General features: G+C 57.9%; 4 protein-coding genes across 4 annotated transcripts; 2 read left to right on the forward strand and 2 right to left on the reverse strand.

Annotated features, from left to right (window-relative positions):
• Positions 1–461: 461 nt before the first annotated feature.
• On the forward strand, positions 462–2017 carry PHACADRAFT_196477 (uncharacterized protein; the record flags this gene model as incomplete). The annotated part of the gene is made up of 5 exons (XM_007396683.1): positions 462–992; positions 1070–1212; positions 1281–1544; positions 1640–1801; positions 1876–2017. 5 exons carry the CDS (start codon positions 462–464, stop codon positions 2015–2017), a joined length of 1242 nt encoding a protein of 413 aa, XP_007396745.1.
• Positions 2018–2943: 926 nt separating this feature from the next.
• Positions 2944–7575, reverse strand: PHACADRAFT_145635 (uncharacterized protein). The gene is made up of 14 exons (XM_007396684.1): positions 7307–7575; positions 7191–7248; positions 7085–7135; positions 6938–7023; positions 6810–6885; positions 6479–6763; positions 6170–6422; positions 5946–6121; positions 5722–5882; positions 5267–5667; positions 4855–5204; positions 3885–4799; positions 3590–3837; positions 2944–3555 (listed from the first exon to the last, which is right to left on the reverse strand). Exons 1-14 carry the CDS (start codon positions 7426–7428, stop codon positions 2961–2963), a joined length of 3777 nt encoding a protein of 1258 aa, XP_007396746.1. The 5' UTR covers positions 7429–7575; the 3' UTR covers positions 2944–2960.
• Positions 7576–7692: 117 nt separating this feature from the next.
• Positions 7693–9801, reverse strand: PHACADRAFT_257635 (uncharacterized protein). The gene has a single exon (XM_007396685.1). The coding sequence runs from the start codon at positions 8469–8471 to the stop codon at positions 7887–7889; it is 585 nt and encodes a 194-aa protein (XP_007396747.1). The 5' UTR covers positions 8472–9801; the 3' UTR covers positions 7693–7886.
• A 2513-nt stretch (positions 9802–12314) lies between these two features.
• Positions 12315–13125, forward strand: PHACADRAFT_257636 (uncharacterized protein). Its single transcript, XM_007396686.1, has 4 exons — positions 12315–12344; positions 12397–12513; positions 12577–12727; positions 12797–13125. Exons 1-3 carry the CDS (start codon positions 12332–12334, stop codon positions 12687–12689), a joined length of 243 nt encoding a protein of 80 aa, XP_007396748.1. The 5' UTR covers positions 12315–12331; the 3' UTR covers positions 12690–12727; positions 12797–13125.
• The last annotated feature ends 25 nt before the right edge of the window (positions 13126–13150 follow it).

Raw genomic sequence — 13150 nt, forward strand, 5'->3', positions numbered from 1 at the left:
TCTGCTTACCGGCCTACAAATCACAATCCCGCTCCAACACGTGCCTTTTGGCGCCGGTCTGCCGGGCAGAGTGCGTCGCGCATCCGCGTAGAGTCCCACCGATTTTCGCTCCGACGTCCACGACAGCGCCGACGCTGCTCGTTGCGTCCGCCTCGACAGTCTCTCCATCTACCTCTGCTTTGGCTAACAACGAGTACACGGCCTTTTATCTACGACCCACGTCAGTTTTGCACCGACAGCCTATCCAACCAAAAAGTTCCTACTTCCAAACCCGTCCCGAGTCGGCGGACTCTCTCCCAGGTTTCCGCACGACGTCACACGCAGAGAGAGACAGAGAGAGAGAGCGCGAGGATTGAATGATCACAGCACTCAGGAGAGATGGTCTCGCGGCTAGGTGCGCCCTCTCTGCCCCGCCTCGTTTGGCGAACCCTCACCCGGCCGCGGCCGCTCGCCCCACCAGCATGTCCCTGACCTACAAGCGGCCGCCAGCAACACTCTTCACGCCCCAGCCCCGGCCGCTCTCGTACGCGGCAGCGCAGCGCTACCGCCCGTCGTGCCGCAGCGAGCCCCGCCTCCTCCGCCCGGGCTTCGCCTCCGCATGTGGTGGCGGTGGTGCACGGCGGCCGTACTCGACGCCGGTGCCGCCGCCTCCACCGACAGAGAAAACCGACGCCACCGCTGTAGATGGCGGCACGCTCCCTGGGGCGCCGCGCACGAAGAAGCAGAAGGTCGACCTCCACCCTGCGCCCGTGCGCCCCAAAACTGCCGCGGGACCGAGCGCGCCCAAGGCCAGCAGCAAGCCAGCGGTCACGGCGGCGGCGGCCACAGCGACGACAGGTTCTGTAGGTGCACATCCTGCGGCGGGCAGCACAGGCGTCGTCGCCCAGGCGAAGGCGGACGTCGAAGACGCGGCGCAGCACGGGATCCTGAAGCCGCCGCCCGAGGACGCAGGGCGGCTCATGAGGCTCTGGCACCAGGCGAAGGAACTCTTTGTATGTGTGGCGCCGCGCTCTCGTGTGCTATTTCTCATCATGATGACGCTGTCGTCGCCCTTGTTTTTTTCCGCCAGAAATTCTACGTGCGCGGGCTCAAGCTGATCCACACGAACCGGAAGCGCGCGAACGCCATGCGGGAGCGTGTGAAGAACGGGGGCCCGCCGCTGACGCGGTGGGAGACGCGGTTTGTGAGGACGTACCAGGAGGACGCGCTCAAGTGAGGCGCCATGTTGCTTTGCATGTCATCATTGCCCCGCACAACAAAGCTCACGCCGTGCGCCACAGGCTCATACCCTTTGCGCTGATCATCCTCATCGCGGAGGAGGCGATCCCGCTCGTGGTCGTGTACGCGCCGTTCCTCCTGCCCTCGACGTGCATCCTGCCGTCGCAGAAGGAGCGCATAGACGCGAAGAAGCGGGAGAAGAAGGCGGCCTGTGCGTCTGCCATGGCCGACATCTTTGAGGGCATCCGGCAGCGGGCCCTGGCCGACTCCTCGGCAGACTCCGCGTCCCTCCTGGGCTCCAGAACCGATCTCGTTGCCGTCGGCGGGTGCGTCTTTTTTTTTGCGCAAACTCTCCCTACTGCTGGGGGGAGGCACATGTGAAATAGGGAACTGAACCTTGGCCCTTGCTCCCATTTGGCAGCCTCCTCGGCCACTCAGCTTACGGTTGGGGCTCGCTCCGCGTACGCAGGATCCAGCGGCATCTGTTGCAGGTTGCAGGGGACGATGCCCTGCTTCTCAAGGAGGACATGGGCAAGGCCCTGACTCTGGCCGAGCTTCAAGAAGCGTTGGACGAGCGCGGAATGTACGTTATCTCTCTCTACTGCTGCCCTGCTTAAACCCCACCTGACCGACAACCCCGCACACGCACACACACAGTCTGACCGACGGCCTCTCGCACAAGCAGCGGCAGGCCCGTCTGCATTGGTGGCTTACGCAGGTCAGCCAGCACAGCCAGGCTGCAGATCCGGTCGCACGCCGAATCGTTCTCGTCGCTTCTAGTGGGGCCGGTCGTTTCTGAGGTGGTCTTAATTTATGACACTTGGGTAATTAGACGGTAATACACACGCATCCCCCCTCCCTTCCTGTGGTCCCGTGTGCCTGTCGCACACGCGTGTACGCCATCTAGGCGAACTAAACAGACGGACGGCATCCGATGCCGAACAGTGATATCAATCGGGCGGCCACAGGGTGCCAGACGGATGATTAGCGTGCCTGCCATACCGAGAACAAGAACGTCTGCGGGGAACATGCGTGGGATCCATGGGAGAGTGTGGGAACATGCGTGGGATCCCGTGGCGCAACAATATCCTGGGCAAGGTTACGACTTACGAAGCGGCACACCTCGAGTAGGCGCACGCACGCCAGTCCGCGGGTTCCCAAGGCGCAAGCATGACGGCCTTCTGGGCCAGAACGCCCGCAGCCTCGGGATCGGCGTGAGCAGCGGCGATCGCTTGCAGGCCCAGCGCGCGTCGCATTTCATTATCGCCAGCCGCCCCGTCGGCGGACGACGACGTCCCGTCGAGGATAGCGCGGGCCGACGTCGGGGTGCCCGCTTGCACAGCCAGGGCCGCGAGCTGCCGCCTGCTCTGCGATCGGGAGGGCTCAAGAAGGACCGACTTCTGCACGACCGAGAGCGCCTGCGGGACATCACCCTGGTTGCACGTGAGGGCGTCAGCGCTCTCTCTCTCTCCCCCTGTGGCCCTCCCAGAGCTGAACGGTTGCTTACCTGCGCGAGATGATGCTGCATGAGCAAGTAGTCGACGTCCCGGCGCGGATCCCGCCGCTGGCGCTCCTCGAGCGGCAGCGCGAGCATCTCGGAGAGAGCGGCATCGACGAGATTTTCGTCGTCGGTGAGGATGCCCATGCCGCCCAGTGCGTTGATAGCCATCAAGTTGTCTGGGTCGTCCGCGACGCTAGAGAAGCAGCGCGTGAGCGCCCGGTGCCATGCGTGCATGGACCGCTTATGACACGCACCTCTGGAGCAGCTGCGTATTCGCGGCCTCGCGGCCGTCGTTCGTGCCCAAGGCCCACAGGGCCTGTGACAGAAGAACCGCTGCATGGCCGCGTAGCTGCGCGCTATCTCCCGCGCCTGCCAGCGCAGACTCAAACGATTCGACCGCTTCTTGCACTGCGCCTGATTTATAATTTGCAATGCCAGATCCAAGGTGCGATTGCGTAAGGAGTACGGTGGCGACACCGCCTTTTGCTTCAGCCAGTAGGCCAGTTACCGTTGCGTAGGACTCCAGGGCAGCCTCGTAATCGCCCATTGAGAGGCGCAGCCGCCCCACGTTCGTGTGAGCGATGGCGAATTGCTGCTCGATTTGAGGGTCTTCGCTTTCTTCGTACGCCGCCTCCAGGAGCGCGATGGCATCCCCGATGGCCCGAATGGCGAGCTCGGTGTGACCTATGCGCTCGCACACAAGTCCGAAGAGGTGCAGGGCGTTGGCGTCCCGTGGCTGCCGCCTGCAGAATCGGTCCAATACAAAAAATGCCGGCGTAAAGGCCTCCGAAGCAGTCGCATTGTATGGACCACCATTTAGACGATCAAACAGCCGCCTCGAGAAAGCCACATCGGCGTAAGGCTGGTCACGGGTTAGGCAAAAGCTTATCGTGAGCGGACGGGCTACGTACCACAGCCGAGGGAAGCGTTATCGCATGCTCGAAGAGAGCGTGCTCATGCCGATGATCACCGTTACGCGCGGCCACTACTGCCTGACCAACCCACGCCAATGTATAGTCGGGGTTCAGCACTTGCGCGCGGTAGAATGCTTCATTGGCTAGTTCAGTGTCGTCATGATACAGATAGAATAAGCCCAGATTGGCCCAAGTGACAAAGTTCTGTGAAGTAGTAAGCATCTTACAGAGATTGACAGGAAGCAGCGGACCTTGTTGTCAAGCTCGAGGGCTTTGACGTAAGCATGCTGTGCAGCTTTCGGGTGGCTGATGAAGTACAGATCCCCAAGGGCGTGCCAGTATCGGTCGTTCAAGGCGTCAAAGCCAATTGCGTCCTTCACGAATCTCACGGCAGCCTGATGGACCTCCTCGTACTTCCCACTGCCCACCAGACGACGCGAGTAGGTGGCAAGAACGACGGCAAGATCGTAGGAGCCATTGCCTGCGGAGGCGTCGTCGAGGAAGCCGAGAGAGCTGCGATAACTGTAAGCATGCAGTGTCACCTCTAATAACGACTGAGACAGTTTAGACGCAGAGGCACCGTCGACTGCGGGGGATGACGAGAGCAGGTCGAAGACTTGATCCTTTGGTCTATTTATGACATGCGGCACGACGCGCTCCACGATCGAGGCCACCACCTCAGGATCTGACAGGAAAGACATCTTAGCGAGCTCGTACAGCGCATCCGCGGCGGTCTTCCATGCAATCCGCCGGAATCCTGGGCTAACGTCGACAACCGTGAGGACGACGCGAATGCTCTCAACGAAGGAGGCTTCGGCTCGTGCGGTGAAGGAAGCAACCATCTGCGCACGACCGAACTCAAGGTGTGTCTGCGCCAGGGTCAAGAGCACCCGTAGTTCCGACGGCTGTGTCTTGAGGATCTCCGTGAAAGCGTCGATTGCTTGCTGAAACTGGCCCATCTGGCGGTAGACCTCGGCCAGGAAGTAGGCGCAAACCCAGTCGTCCGGTTTCAGCTCCCGGGCATGACCAAGTGCCTTAAGTGCAGCGGCTAGGCGTGACGCCTTGCTGTAGGCTTCTCCAAGACGCAACCAAGACATTTGATCATCGGGCTCGCTTCTGAGGGCGATTTGGAATGCGTCGATCGCGGTAGGGTAACGGCCACGGTTCTGTGGATATTAAGTTGGCTTTGTCTGTTATGGACGGAGAAGGAGTAAAGCCCACCAGCTCTACAACTCCGACGGCTTTCCACGCCCAGGCGTTCAGTGGCTGGTATCTAGTAGTCGCAGCGGACTCGACCCCTCCTTCACCTTCGATAGTTCGGCGTGCTACGACCTCCACCAGGTCCCATTCGCGTTCCTCAGCAAAGCCTTCAGCCAAGCGACGTGCCGCCTCAGCCTCTCTCGGGTCAAGCTCGAACGCTTTTTGGAAGCATTTGGATGCGCGCTTTGGATCCGGCGGCGAACAGAAGTCGGCATAGTAGATGCCGAGCGAGGTGAACGCGGGAGCAAAGTTGGACAGTCGTTTCAATGAGGTGATGTAGCACTTGTACGCTTCTTCGCGGCTCTCAGAGTCTATACAGCTCATTATCAGCACATATAAAAAGGAACGGCTGCAATCGGCTCGGTAGACACACCTTCCAACTTCCAGTAACATTGCCCAAGGCGCCACCAGCACCGCGCCTGGTCGTACTCTCGACCCTCAAGGTTATCTAGCACTTCGAGCACAACTTTCAGCTCCTGGACACCACTGTCTGGGTCTGCGACCTGTGCTTTCGACCAAGCAAGCTCTTCTTTTGCCCGCAGGCCGTCGTCCAGGTCTTCCGGCAGGAGCTCCACCACCTTGTTAAATGCTTCACTAGCCTCACCCCACTTCTTCGAGTACTGCAAAATGTATCCGTAATCCATGAGACTGCGTATGTTCTCAGAATCTTCAGATAACACTTCATCGATGATGTGTCGAGCGCGAACATGATGCTTGGGTGGGAAGAAATGCACAAGGGCGTTGGCGAGCAGCACATTGAATGCAAGTTTCACCCTACAATTTAGTTGATGAACGACGAGTATGTCAATAACTGTCAGACGAACGTACTGAGGTAATTTGACCCCGTGGTTTCGCTCTTCCTCGTTGGTAACCTCAAGCCCATCCTCCGCAACCTTGATCGCGTTCTCATGGTCTTCTTCAAGGTGATATACCTCAGTTACTATACGGTTTGCAAGTACCGAGTTGCGGACATCATCGGTAAATAGGTCCTGGATACGGATGACCAATAAGTACGCGATTATATGCGATACAGCAACAAGGACCAAATATACCAGGATCGTGCTGACTAAAGCCTCTCCGAATTCTTCACGCCGTTGCTTCTTTTGTCCATCCTCATCTTCAGCATCCAGTCGTATTTCAACCAGGTCGAAGTATGCCCGGACCATTTGTGCTAACGGGGAGTCGAACATCTTCACGAACTGCGACAGCACAGATGTGTCGTAATCCACTGCGCGACATGAGCCACGACCATAAAAGAGTATAGTTTCGTACTCACAGAGCGTCTTCGCGTCCTTAGACTCAATGAACAACGTCCAGGCCAGCTCGTTGGGAATCTGAAGGAGGACAATTCCGCTGATGAGCTCCTGAACCTCCGAAGCGAGTTTCGCCTTCTGTGCCGCAAATGTCTCGGATGCCGGGAGGGCGAACAACAGCTGCTGTTTATGCTTCAACAACTTCGATTCTGCTTCTCGCCGCAGCTCGTCCGAAGCATGCGGATGGCTCATGATCTCTTGGTATAGCTCAGGAAGCTGGATGGAGCGAAGGTATTAGCAGCATGTATGACCAGCCAGGGATTAACACGCACCTTCGATGCCCCCCATATCTCCTGTCCGACATCCCTCTTGATCTGTTCTGGACCAGCTGCTCCGAGGCGCGTCCTGCGCTTCTGTACTTCTTTATCGAAGGCTGATTCCTCATTCTTTTCAAGAATGCCGACGATTTCCTCGAAAATAGGCAGGGAGTCATGGATTGCGGACTGGGCAAGAAATGTTGTCGTCGATGCGGGGCTCGTCGGGTCTGGTGGAGGCAGCGTGGACAACACGGAATAGAACGGAGAGCTGGGAAGCAGCAGCATAAGCGCATCTGCTACCTAAGCGATGTCAGTCGGAGAACGTGGCGGGTGAGGAGCCTCTTACCTCCATGGACCCGTACTGGTCACGCCGTGATTGTATTAGCTTCTGTAAATTCTCCGCACATTTGACGGCATCGTTTCTGTGGTTCTCGTCAGATGCTACGTTGCATAGGATGAAGACCAGAGACTAACGCTTTCGCGAACATATGAACGAGCTTTTCCAGAGACTCGGCGTACTGATCCCATTTCTGAGAAGCCTCATACAATTTAGTGAGACCCTGTCAAAAAATGTCACAACCTGTCAACGTGTATGCATTGCTGGACGAGAGACAGACGTACTTGCAAGGCCAAGGGCTGGTCTGGATTCGTCTTGAAAGCCTTCAGGTACATCTTATTGCATCCGTTCAGCATCTTTGGTCTCCCGACATATCCATAAACACGTTACTTGCTCGCTTTGCTCCACATCTCCAAGTTCCAGCAACGCCAGGCCGAGGAAGACGATCCTACGGGCCGTAGATTGACTAACTTAGAGTAATAAGCCGTATACGGGAACATACGCACGCGTTGTAGTTGTCAGGCTCGTAATCAAGGACATCACCGGCCGCTGCCCGGGCTTTCTCGTAGTCCTTCTTCGAAAGAGCATCCCTCGCGGCCTTTAGCTTGGTCTTGACAATCGCAGACATCTTCCGCAGGCGACCCGTAGCACACTTTCTGTATCACAGGGAGCAGAATGAGATCCCCCTCGCCTGTATGTTCTGCAGATTGTTTTTCGATTGTGCGTAGTGCGTATGGGAGGCTCAAAGACACAAGGAAGGGAGAAAAAGGATGACAAGGACGATATCCAAGGTAAATCGCCAGAAATCGAACTAGGAAATTCGAGCATCCACATCAAGCGCCCATAATGACGCGCCTCAAGCGCTATTTACCGGGCTTCCGGGCCCGGAGTCCGAGAGCGAGCCACGCCATTCAGACATCAATATTAGCTTCCCTACAGAGATACACGACGAGGAACAAAAGGAACAATAATACAAACCAGAGAATACAATACACTCAGCAAAGAAAGCCGTATACAGATAGCGCGATACGAGAGATAAACCAGGAGTGAAAAGGCACGGAGGGGTAACAAGGCATACGGGTATCATCAGCCGTCTTCGCTCAGCTCCCCCTCCTCTTTCTCATCCTCGTGAGCAGGCTCGGGGGGCCTGACGCCAGGATTTTCTGCGGGGCTAGACGCAGGCTGCGGTGGCTCGTTCTCTTCAGGTAGCTTCTCCGTCTCTGGCGGACTGACCGATGAGGGCGGAGGCTTCGAGTCAGCTGGAGCGTGTGTGGGAGCGCGCGCGTTTTTACTCGACTCAGCAGGGTCTATGGCAGTGCCTGCCATTGTATCGTCTTTGACTTGGGAAGGGGCACCATGCGACTTGATGAGAGCGCCGTTTGACTCGTCAGCCAGCAGCTGAGGGGCGCCCTTGGGACTCGAACCGTCCATCGCGCCATTTTGCCCACCATCTGTCGTTCTGCTGACAAATGTCGTCGGTGTTTCGTCTGGTGCGCTGACGTTCTGTGCGCCTTTTTCCACGTTCATCGGCACGTCCTCCGCGGTCTCAGGCGGTGTTGACAGCTCCATGGGCCTCTCCGAAGTGTCCGATCCCGACTTGTCGTTGTGTGGCGCGGACGGCCGCGCCTGTACTGGAGGCTCTGTCGCCTCTGTCGGCTGAGCGGGGGCCATGTCCACGTCTGCATCCTTCTCGTCCTCGGGCTTGGAGAGATAGGGCCCAGAACGTGGCCTTCGCGAGTTGAGGGCAATAGACACCGACACGGAGGTTGCCGTTGTCTCGCTTGCGCTTGAGCCCCTGCGCTTCTGTGCCGGCGGCCTGCGCCTCGAGCGCGTGGACGGCCTTTGCTCCTGGACGTCCGCAACGTCGCTGCGGGCCTCGTCCGCGTCCTGGAGCTCCGGCACTGCGGCCGCGTCCATGTCGACCTCGTCCGCAGCCGTCGCAAGCCCCGCGAGCGGCGACGCCACCGCGTTCGCAGTCGTGCCGCGCGGGTTCCGCGACCGCTTCGGCGGGTTGGGGTACGTGCCGTCTGCGTCGTCAATCTCTCTGCGCCTGCGTTTGCCGCCGCCCGCCGCCCTGCGCTTCCGCGGGCTCGCTGCGCGTGCCTGCACCTCGACCGCTTTGTGCACGGTGGGGGACGAGCCGTTCATGAGCTCGTTCATCGCCGCGGCCACTTCGTCTTCCTCGCCGGGATCGCGGTCGCGCAGCTTCGCAGGCGGCCGCCGCGCGCGCGAGGAGGCGCGTCGTGACGTGTCGTGGTCGTGTATGCGGATGTCATGGTCGTCGATGCTGATTGGGTTCTGGAGCCCAAAGTCTGCAGGGTCGAGTTCTGGCAGCGATAGGGCCAGTCCGCCCTGGGGGTGGTACAGTGGCAATGGAGGGCCGTTTGGACGGCTGCCGGACGCACATGGTCCCTCGTTGTTGTGCTTCTTGGACGACAGCTGCGTCTGTGGGGTGTTCGATTCCACACGCCCGTTAGGGTACTGCGAATCTTGGGACAGCGGAGCGCTCTCGTTCAGCGTGAATGATAGAGGCAGCGGACGGACGCAGTACCTTCCACACGGAGCCCTACAGGTTCATGCGCACTGATAGCCTTGTAAGTCCGGAGAGGCTTTCTCCGGATACTCGATGATGGCTGGGAAGATGATGGAGTCTTGGCTCGTGAAGTTTCTGGCTGAGCGGGGGGTAGGGTGGAACGTTGCTGCAGAGGAATCACGAGAGATATCGGACGGCGAGAGCCAGGTACCGTCATCGAACATGGATCCATGCAGACGGAGTGAAGCAGGCCGGATAGGAAGAAAGACTCAGCGACGAGCTCGCCGACGCGGTCAAAGGTCAGGAATGCGATTCTCCAGTCCGAGGTCGTTTGGGTTCGATCGTCATCGTCAAGAAAGGCATCTTTCTGATAGCAAAACCAGCGGCAGGTACGGGATTTGTTATCTTATCTCCGCAAGCGCCCATGTAGCCGAGGAACCTTTCGCAGACTAGTATTTCGTCGTCTCTTACGGCTACCACCGTGCCCCTAGGTGTGCACACAGTTCGGTTGTAATATAGCGACTACTGACACATTGTTGACCAACTGGTAGTACGGCTAAATTTTAATATGTCCACAAAGAGCAGTTACTATTATGCAAGTTACGCAGGACCCTGCTGACCGTGACAGGCAGCCTGCGGACATGACTACTCGTCGAGTAGGGTCAAATTGCATGCATCAGCTTTACCACTCTGACACATTAGTGCTTTGCGCTGCGTAAAAGCGACTGAAATTTTTCTGTTCGGCGCCATATGCACGCAGCTGCGGGAACGTCCCAGGCATTGGTCTGAACCTTCTCAAAGTACGCAGAGCCACATGTATTATGCTGTGCGGCTGGAGACAAAGACTCCATGCTTCCTACACGGCGATATGGCCTGATTTTTGTTCTGGCTGCGTACAGCTGGGAATGCGGCCGACGGGTGCACATGGGAGACAACTCTGAACTTGATTAACTTCGCGCAAAGATTGCAAACCGCAGATTAATTTAGTAATAGCGACGGAACTTCTACATCATTGCAGGGATGATATTTGCCGCACGGCGATGGCGATACAGAGATCTACGCGAATGACGGGTGCCTGCAAGTATGAGGGAGCTTTGATAGGTAAGGATTTCCTGCACGCTAAACTTGTTCGAACGGCGCACAAGGGATGAGCCAGAACATTTCGCAGCGTGTATCTGCCGAGATGTAGCATCATAGCTGCGGGAGAAGCGCTGTCCGAGAAGATAATCGTTGACGGACTTACTGAGGATAAACGCCTTCGGAACTCTTCCGCTTCGTACCACCTTTAGACGGAACAACTCCGTCAGTCAGGACCCTGGCAACGACCACAATAGACAGAAGCTTGCCTTCATACATTACTACGGAATCACGCACCTTTCCGGGGTGTGTTGGTTCTCGGCGCGCGGCTTGGACAAGGTTGACCCCCCTTCGACCTTCCTATTCCTGATATCGCGCGGAACTGTGCGCCGACGACTATGTGCCACCGTTCCGCTCGTGGTATCCTCAACGAAGGCCCGTCCGGGCATCTGTTGACCGAAGCCTAGTACACCGGGAGACGCCACTCCTGACTTGCGCACAGGGTGCGCGGATGTCGGTCGACGAGCTCTCCAAAATCCCGAGCGTCAAGGAAGGAGACCCAGGTAGTTGCGACAGGCACTTGGGAAGTGCGGGAGGGGAGCCGAGTCGGGACTTTGGCTGCTGCCGACCTGTGACGGCGCGGCCCTAGGATGCTAGTCAGTAGGAGAAGCCCGGGACGAGACGAACCGGCGAGCCACGCGTCGAGTCAGTATGTGTCAAAGGCAATACTGCACCCTCGTATTAGCGAGGCGTTTCCCATACGGAACGCATGGTCGAACGGATATTTGGAGAATGCTCTGTGCTGGCTCTCGATAGGTCGCTGACTGTTGTCCAAGGCTGTCCTAGGGCGATTAGATGATAATACAGTTGTGGCGAGGTTTTTTGTGTCATACGTAAGAGGCTGTGTGCGTAAACAGACAGAGGACGCTGAGGGAATGCTAAGTATTCAGCCGTCCTGACGGTGCGACCGCCTGGGCGGACATGAGTAAGGTTTGCAGGCGATTTGGTCCGCGAGCTAACATGGTTGCCATCAGCTGAGGCAGATTGAAGTAAGAGCCAGGGACTGAATACTTTTTTGTGTTTTATTTTATTTTGACAGCGCGTTCGTGAGTTCTGTCCGTCTGTCCGTTCCAGAACGCGGACACGCTGCAGTTGCTGTGTAGGACCTGTGTCGGCGCCTGGTCCCGGCGGGGCACGTGATACTACCGGAAATGGAAAGTGTAGTTATATACCGGCGCCTACCGCGCCGCTCTTGGTTTGAGTCAGCTTCTGTGAGTGCGATGGGCTCGGTGCTCAAATGACTCAGGATGTCGACTTGTGCTGCTTTCGACGCGAGCGCAGCAACGCAATAAATTCCCTCCCCAGGTAGCGTTTGCATGCGCAGTGCGAGATTGCAAATGCGGACGATTGAGGCTAGAGGCTTGCGGGCACAGCAATCCCGTAGGTGATGGAAAGCGGTTTTCGCCTGGCTGATGTGTTGTCAGAGTATGATACGTATACATCCGCCAAGTCCGTCGCCGGGTCGCGATAGTTCTATGTCCGTTGAACTGCGTCCCTGACATCGTCATCCGGACAACTGGCCGCCCAACCAAGTACACGGGCGCTACCCGCGACCGTGGGCCCTCGTAGGGAGATGTCGGGAACACCGCTCCTGCGGCGGCTTGACTCTTTCAGCTCGTGCCGCTTCGGTGCCGGCCTGTTGCTACTGATTCCCAAGAGGTGGGCTATACGCTCGCCGAGTCATTGGTATCATCCACTGTGGTTGCTAGCTCCGGGCCTGCGATGACCGAATCTAGCCACCGTCAGTATACCAGAATATAAATATTGGCCTGAGCAATGAGTACCAGCCATCATTCCCTCTCGTATCCGTCACTTCTCTGCACCGTTCCCTCCACCGACTCCAAGAGCTTGCGTCGTCATCATGTCTGAGAGCCGTAAGTCCTTCTCCCGCCACGGTGCCCGACGAGACTCACGCCGCACACACAGACTGGCGCATGCAGCTCAACAACTTCCTCCAGTCCAACGGAGGCACCAAGATGCTCGCCTGGGAGGTCTACTCCGCCGGCCCCCCGCACGCCGTCGCCTGGACCGCGATCACCTACAGTACGTCCCGCCCTGCCCGCTCGCCACACCCGCATGCTGACGCATGCACACACACTCCCACAGTCCACGGCGCCCAGTACGCCAAGTCCGTCAACCCGCGACAGAGCACCGCGATGGAAGAGGCTGCCAAGAGCACCCTCGAGCAGCTGCAGGCCCAGCGCAGGCGCGGCTACTAGAGCTCGGGCTCCCGCGCACACGTATGCTCCAGAGCGTCGTAAGTGGTTCCCCAGCTTGTGCCACGCGTGCGCAGCATGCAGGGTCGGCTGACACGTATTTCGCATAGCACGCCCCGCTTGTCTACTTATTCATATGTGTCCCCCGAGACAGCAACCCTCAGCCCTTGCCTAATATGTCGCACCCTTCTTTTCTCAGTCTGCCCACGCAGCCGGGGACTCTCCATCACGCGGCCGCGGCGCCGCCCTAATACGAACCCTTCCCCTCCGCTCTACTGTATTCGTAGCTCCCTGTGCTCCCTGCTCCAAAGGATGTCTCGCTAGGTTATTTGTGCCTTTTTACTCATGCTCTTTGTAGTCTTTGTAATCCCCCGCTCTCATAGTGTAGAAGTCATGTCTCTCCCTCTCTGTAATACGGACAGTCGGCAATAGAGCCCTGCGTTCCCTCGTACACAAGGCCAGAG

Source organism: Phanerochaete carnosa, assembly GCF_000300595.1.
Source record: "Phanerochaete carnosa HHB-10118-sp unplaced genomic scaffold PHACAscaffold_6, whole genome shotgun sequence".
Lineage (NCBI taxonomy): Eukaryota > Fungi > Basidiomycota > Agaricomycetes > Polyporales > Phanerochaetaceae > Phanerochaete > Phanerochaete carnosa.

Excerpts from the sequence above, each read along its gene's own strand:
- PHACADRAFT_145635 (XM_007396684.1), bottom strand. The coding sequence starts at position 7,428 with ATGTCTGCGATTGTCAAGACCAAGCTAAAGGCCGCGAGGGATGCTCTT. Across the intron at positions 7,249-7,306 it reads GAGCCTGACAACTACAACGC|GATCGTCTTCCTCGGCCTGG; the intron begins GTGCGTATGTTC and ends TACGGCCCGTAG. Across the intron at positions 6,764-6,809 it reads ACCAGTACGGGTCCATGGAG|GTAGCAGATGCGCTTATGCT; the intron begins GTAAGAGGCTCC and ends GACATCGCTTAG.
- PHACADRAFT_257635 (XM_007396685.1), bottom strand. The coding sequence starts at position 8,471 with ATGGCCCCCGCTCAGCCGACAGAGGCGACAGAGCCTCCAGTACAGGCG.
- PHACADRAFT_257636 (XM_007396686.1), top strand. Across the intron at positions 12,514-12,576 it reads CTGGACCGCGATCACCTACA|TCCACGGCGCCCAGTACGCC; the intron begins GTACGTCCCGCC and ends ACACTCCCACAG.